The 7,403-nt window shown below is 36.9% G+C and overlaps 2 protein-coding genes across 3 annotated transcripts in view; one reads left to right on the forward strand and one right to left on the reverse strand.

The window, feature by feature from the left end:
• The window catches only part of galnt7 (UDP-N-acetyl-alpha-D-galactosamine: polypeptide N-acetylgalactosaminyltransferase 7), a 79,732-nt gene extending 78,170 nt beyond the window's left edge, over positions 1-1,562 (forward strand). For both annotated transcript variants that reach the window (XM_077718116.1, XM_077718117.1), the window contains exon 15: positions 96-1,562. In XM_077718116.1, coding sequence (XP_077574242.1) covers positions 96-202 — 107 coding nt within the window. In that variant the 3' untranslated portion in view covers positions 203-1,562. The remainder of the gene's footprint in view (positions 1-95) is intronic.
• The window catches only part of LOC144198439 (P2X purinoceptor 3-like), a 205,747-nt gene that overhangs the window by 91,699 nt on the left and 106,645 nt on the right, over positions 1-7,403 (reverse strand). The window lies entirely within an intron of this gene.

Genomic DNA, 7,403 nt, shown 5'->3' on the forward strand with positions numbered 1-7,403 from the left:
TTCAAAATAAAATAACATAAGGAAATGCATTTACTTTTTTCATACTTAGAGGGATTTGTAAGTAGAGTTATGACTAACCTTTTTTTCTTTTCCAGGAAAATGTTTAGATCGCTCAGACCTTCTACACAATTTGTTTGTGTCAGATTGTGACACCAGGAAAACTACGCAACAGTGGGAGGTGAACAACATTGTGGCTGTATAAAGACTGCTACTTTAGTCAAACAACATTTTTTTTTTATATTGGTTAACAGAATGGAGTTGTAACACTTGCTCATGCTTGCTTCAAACTGCTGAAATCTATGGTAATGGGTCGTTTTAGATCTGAGCCTTTCATGTCATATGGCAAACATTTATATGAATTGACTATGGTTAATTGGTGAAGGTAACTGAGCATGGAAAATAGCATATCCCAGTCTGTAACCTTGTAGGTATATCTTTTCACACATTATGAAGCTGTATTATCATTAGGACTGTCAAAACATGATTTTAAAACATGTACAGTGGCATAAAAAACTATTTTTAGTCCAATAAAAGCACGCATAATGGAAGAAAATTGTCATATTCTTAATGATTAAAACTTTAAATATGCCATTTAAGAAATAACAGTGGAATTTTCTTTTTTTTTAATTGTTCGTTAGATGGCATCCTCATGTACGGATGCATTTTTTACATGTGCTGTTGATCACTGCAACATCTCAGCTGTGGTTCTGAATTGTGCAGTGACCCCTTGAATTTAGTGAATGACGCAGACCAGACCTGACCGCAATAATAGAAAAACCGTGAAGTATGATCACCCCTATTATTACTACCGAATACAGTGGTACTTTGACATACAAGTGCCCCGACACACGGGCCATTTGAGATACATATAACCTTTCAGGCGAATATTTTTCTTCAGATACGAGACAAATTTTGATATATGAGCATACAACGGACGCAAGAGACTGCTCATAATAACATCATGGGCACTGTTTTCCCGAAACTCCCTCACGTAATGTCTGTGGTCGCAACTCCCTCGTGTAATGTCTCTACGAGCACTGGGCGGAGCGTTGCATTTTTTCAGTGTTTTTTTTCCCATTAGTCAGTGCCAATGGCGTTCATGCTACTTTCCGTTGGCAAGTGTTCAGGCATTATCCTATTGTGATGACATTTGTGTGCATCGTTTTTGGAATATTCTCAAGGGAATACAAAAGCAAACAACCTTTGATCGCTTGCATCTGAAAGTCAGGGTTGAGGCGGGGCAAATAGAGCCAACCCGGAAAAGAAAGGTTTCAAAATTCAAAACAAAATTAGAATTAAGATGAGTGTAAAGTTAGATTAAACTTTTTGAGTGTGTCTGCATCGTAATCCAAGTTCATTTAAATTTGTTTATGTTATGTTACGAGCGTGTTTTGCTGCGCAAAAAGTCTACCCTCCTCCCTCTGTCTGTCTCTCTCTCCCCTCCACAAAATCTTTTGAACTTTAGTACTATTAAACACAGTTTAGTACTATTAAACCACTAGTTATTTGTTACTTTGTTAAATGATGGTGAAATAGAACAAATAAAAATGTTTTCCAATCCATTATCCTGTTTTGGGTGTTTTTTCAGAGGGTTGGAACAAATTAATTTGTTCTTAGTTCATTTCTATAGGAAACGTTCATTTGAGTTACAAGTAAATCGACATATGAGCTCAGTCCCGGAACGAATTAAGCTCGTATCTAGTGGTACCACTGTACATGTTTTCGCACCTAAACAAAATACAAGTAAATGCACAAGTACAATTATCAAGAAGTGTATTTATTAAATGTTATAGCTATAGGCATATGATAAGACTAATGTATCAATATCTAAATTAATTTACAAATGGGAAAAAAAGCTCAATACTTTAATTAAGTACTGTAGCCAAAGTGAAAATAGTTAATCTCCGCTTGATTTAAAAAATAAAATAACAAACAGGCTATCGGGAAATTTAATCTAAGTCCTTTTCGAAAGGCTGAAGCAGTGGCATTGGATCATCAATGTAATCTTCAAGCGGCGCCATAGGGGCAGCAGGAGGAACTTCTTTATTGGAGAGGACAACCATGCACACCCACACCAAGGGGAAATTTAGAGAGACCAATCAGCCTACCTTGCATGCTTTTGAAATGTTGGAGGAAACCGGAGAACCCGAAGGAAAACCACGCTGACCCAGGGAGATTATGCAAACTCCACACAAGTGGACGTGACCTGGATTTGAACCCAGAGTTGTGAGACTGACGTGCTAACCACTTGTTCCACTGGGGCGCCTTTTAATCAATAAATAATAAATTAAAAAATAAGTAGTCCAAGTGAGATCAGCAGAGCGGAGTGGTTTTGTTCCGTCTGAAGTACAAGATGAGTTCCATGGTATTGGAGAAGTTCAGTCCCAACTTGTTGAGAATGCACCACTCGCTCAGTTTATGGACTCACCATCAAACAAACACATACAGTGGAGAAAATAAGTGTTTAGTCAACCATCAATTGTGCAAGTTATCCTACTTGAAAATATTAGAGAGGCTTGTAATTGTCACTGTGGGTAAACCTCAACAATGAGGGACAATGTGGAAAAAATAAAAAAAAAGTTTGATTTTTAAAGAATTTATTTGTCAATCAAGGTGGAAAAAAGTATTTGGTCAAATCCAAAATTTCATCTCACTCCTATCTTATATACCCTTTGTTGGTAATAACGGAGGCCAAACGTTTTCTGTAACTTTTCACAAGCTTTTCACACACTTGCCTTTTTGTCCCATTCCTCCATGCAGATCTCCTCTAAAGCAGTAATGTTTTGGGGCTGTCGTTGGGCAACACAGACTTTCAACTCCCTTCACAGATTTTCCATGGGGTTCAGATCTGGAGACTGGACCTTGAAATGCTTCTTACAAAACCACTCCTTTGTTGCCCTGCCTGTGATTGGGATCATTGTCATGCTGAAAGACCCAGCCACTTCTTATCTTCAATGTCCTTGCTGATGTAAGGAGATTTTCACTCAAAATCTCTCCATACATGGCCCCATTCATTCTTTGCTTTACACAGATCAGTCGCCCTGGTCCCTTTGCAGAAAAACCGCCCCAAAGCATGATGTTTCCACCCCATGCTTCACAGTGGGTATGGTGTTCTTGAGATGCAATTCAGTATTATTTCTCCTCCAATCACGAGAACCTGTGTTTCCACCAAAAAGTTCAATTTTGGTTTCATCTGACCATAACACGTTCTCCCAGTCCTCTTCTGAATCATCTAAATTCTCTCCAGTGAACCACAGATGGGCCTGGATGTGTACTGGCTTCAGCAGGGGCACACGGATGGGAGTGCAGGATTTGAGTCCCTGGCGGTGCATTGTGTTACTGATAGTAGCCTTTGTTACTGTGGTCCCAATTCTCTGTAGGTTATTTACTAGATCTCCTGTCTGGTTCTGATATTTTTGCTCACCGTTCTGGTTATCATTTTGATGCCACAGGGTGAGATTTTTAATGGAGCCCCAGACCGAGGGAGATTTTCTGTGGTCTTGTATGTCTTCCATTTTCTAATAATTGCTCCCACAGTTAATTTCTTTAAACCAATCAAACCAAGCACAATGTACAGAGGTCACATCTGTGACTTGAATTGCTGGGATCGGACGAACTTTACCCACTGCTTTATTGTTTGCAGAGAATGCACATTGCACAATAGCACCTTTGGCAACTTTTCAAGTGAAGTCTCTTGAGTTTGTGTAGCAGCATCAGGGCTACGGGGGCCATCTGTCCAGATTGAACAGATGTGACCTCGGTACATGGTGCTCATTGACCAATAAAACAATGATTTAGGGAAGGAATAAGTCGGTCTATTTCCTATGTAATGCTGATTAATGAATGTTGTTTAATGTCAGCTTTTCTCCAACAAACGTAGTTTTCTATTCAAACAACAATAAATTAACAAACCAGCGGTGTTAAACACGACCTTCATATTGTAGTCGCACCTCTGGTCAGTTTGTTGTGCTGTCCATTGACGAATCTGCCAGTGTTGAATAGACAACATTCCACAGAAAAGCTTAGACAAGTCAGTGTGCGAGGTTAACTCATATTCTGCCATTGACAGCAATAGTTGTCCAATCAATTTTCATTGGGCGATTGGCAGTCAAATAGCCCATTCATCCACTGCGCTTGTCAACAGTACATTTCGACGTCTGGCAACTGCATTTGAACTGCACTTGAGTTTGAGTTAGATTTATTGGATGAAGGGACTATACAAATTATTGAACATATATATACATGTAAATATGTAAGATTATAGCCACTGGTTAATTCCTTTTGTGAAATTAATTGACCACCCCAGCTTTAATATTAAACCTCTTTTTGAAGTACATTCTTAGACGACAAAATTTTGAGAGCGAGCGAATCCGGCGACAAATTGTCCGTTCGACGAAATGTCCGGCGGCGGATCTGGTGACGAATTGTGCGTCAACCAAACGTCCGTTCGACGAAACGTCCGTATGACGTACTGTCCGTCGACCGAACTGTCCGTCGACCAAACGTCCGTTCGACGAAACGTCCGGGGACGAAGTGTCCGATGACCAAGTGTCCATCGATGAAACAACTGGTAACACAAAGGAGTGGCTTCGTAAGAAGCATTTCAAAGTCTTGAAGTGGCCTAGCCAGTCTCCAGATCTCAACTCCATAGAAAATTTGTGGAGGGAGTTGAAAGTCTGTGTTGCCCAACAACAGCCCCAAAACATCACTGCTCTAAAGGAGATCTGCATGGAAAAATGGTCCAAAATACCGATAACTGTGAGAAACTTGTGAAGAGTTACAAGAAATGTTTTTGGCCTCCATTATTGCCAACAAAAGGTACATAAAGTATTGAGATTAACTTTTGGTATAGACCAAATACTTATTTATTTACCATGATTTGCAAATAAATTCTTTATAAATCGAACTGTGATTTTCTCTTTTTTTCCCCCACATTCTGTCTCTCATGGTTGAGGTTTACCCATGTTGTCCATAACAGGGCTCTCTAACATTTTCAAGTGGGGTAATTTGCACAATTGGTAAATACTTATTTACTCCTCTGTATTTTTTTGTGAAGAGCACGAGTGCATGTACTTAGTGTTTTTACGCAGTGTTAAGAAGAATTGGCAGGTTCTCGTGGAACTGGGTTTGTTATATTTATAGTGTGCTTGGGTTGAAGACTGTCTTACTGTCTTTCTAACATTCACCCATGATCTACCTACATTTTAGTCGACAGTACCTCGTGTGTGAGGTTTGAAACGTTGATATTCAGTTCTCTGGCCGAATGGAACCAAGTGACTTGTGACCCAGTAGTTTGGGACCGCTGCCTTACAGCACTATAGACCCCACCCCGAAAAAAATGCAAAAAAATACATATAAGTCACATGAAGTCACTAAGACCAGGCATGAGTGCTCTTAATGATAATTTTGATATTTCAACACCTTGCTGTATTGCAAGTTCTCTCGGTTTGATAAAGATGACCGTATAAAGTATTTCAACATGGCCATATAAAGTATGTCAACACCTTACTGTACTCTCTCTCATGATTATAATTTTGAGAGTGAGCAAATCCGGTGAAGAAACATTCGTTCGCCGAAATGTCCGGTGGTGAATCCGTTGATGAAATGTCCGTTCGACGAACTGTCCGTCGACCAAACGTCGTTCGACGAAATGTCCGGGGACCAAAAGTCCGTCGACCAAACGTCCAGTCATGGCGTTCCCGGACATTCTTATTCAAATACGAACTGAAAGTGCCAGGGTTCACATTGATCGCATTTGTAGGGATGCTGGTGGTTGGCCTCGTCGTAAACCTAGCCTTAATCAACAAGTTCCACTGTCCTCATGCTTTAAAAAACAAGAAAAAAGCCTTGCGAGCTGTTTACCAGATGGGCAGCTGGAAAGCCTGTATCACGAAAGCCTTCACAAACTGTTTCATCTGAAACGTGAAAATGTACCCTGCCAAAAGACTGATGCCCATTAACTTGTTTATTTTGATTTATATCAGGAGAAGAGGAACTATTTTTAATGAGTACAATATTAAAAGTATTTAGGCTGCTTTTGTCGGAGAAAGAATGATGCTGAATAAGGGGTACTGCTTATATCTGCTTAAAAACACGACATGCACAAAACTACAAATTGACGGCGCCACGATGGTGTCAGCATGCAATGGCGCCGTGACATGACGCAAGACTGCGGTTTATATGGTATTTTATTTCAAAATAGAGAAAGGATAAACAGATAAAACGCTAAATGAAATGTATTTTGACGTCTACGTATGAAATTCAAGGAAAATAAAACGGTTCAGGCGCAGCCATCTTACCTAGGGCGCTAAACTAAACCTAATTAAACATGCTCTGATTGGCCAAACCCAAGTAGCCTTGACTTTGAAATAAAACAAAATTAAACTGATTTTTGTTGTTTTATTTCTGGTTCGAAATTGACAACTATTGGAGTAATATGAACCATCGAAAAAAATCGAGATATTTCGACATTAGAAGTAATATTGCTGCCATATCTTTAACTTTTGGTAAGAAAATTGTAATTTCTGTCATTACAAAGCATCAGGTTCTCATCAAGATAGACTTGTTTCTTTTTTCAAATGGAATCATTTAATATTTTCAAATCAAATCAAAAGCATTTATTGTCATCATACACAGCTGTGTATAACGAAATGAGTGCTACTCCACAACGTTCGTTTTCCCATTAAGGAAAACAAATAAGTAGTATAAAAATATAAAAAGTCACATCCTGGCAAGGTAAATTCTAAAATCTTAAAATGTTGCACAATCTAAGATATTGCACATTGATAATGCACACCCCAAATTTATTGCACAGAAGGGATTGTGTGTCGTGCTGACGCAACTTCAGAGTTTTAATGACAGGGGAAAAAAACTGTCCCTAAGTCGATTTTCCTTGCTTTGTGAGACCTGTAGCGTCTGGTTTCAACAGTACTTAGATATTAAACTCTCTCTCTCATGAATCAACAGTAGATATTTAGATATTAAACCACAGTCTTATATATATATATATATATATATATATATATATATATATATATATATATATATATATATATATATATATATATATATATATATATATATATATATATATATATATATATATATATATATATATATATATATATATATATATATATATATATATATATATATATATATATATATATATATATATATATATATATATATATATATATATATATATATATATATATATATATATATATATATATATATATATATATATATATATATATATATATATATATATATATATATATATATATATATATATATATATATATATATATATATATATATATATATATATATATATATATATATATATATATATATATATATATATATATATATATATATATATATATATATATATATAT

This window comes from Stigmatopora nigra, chromosome 6, assembly GCF_051989575.1.
Source record: "Stigmatopora nigra isolate UIUO_SnigA chromosome 6, RoL_Snig_1.1, whole genome shotgun sequence".
NCBI lineage: Eukaryota > Metazoa > Chordata > Actinopteri > Syngnathiformes > Syngnathidae > Stigmatopora > Stigmatopora nigra.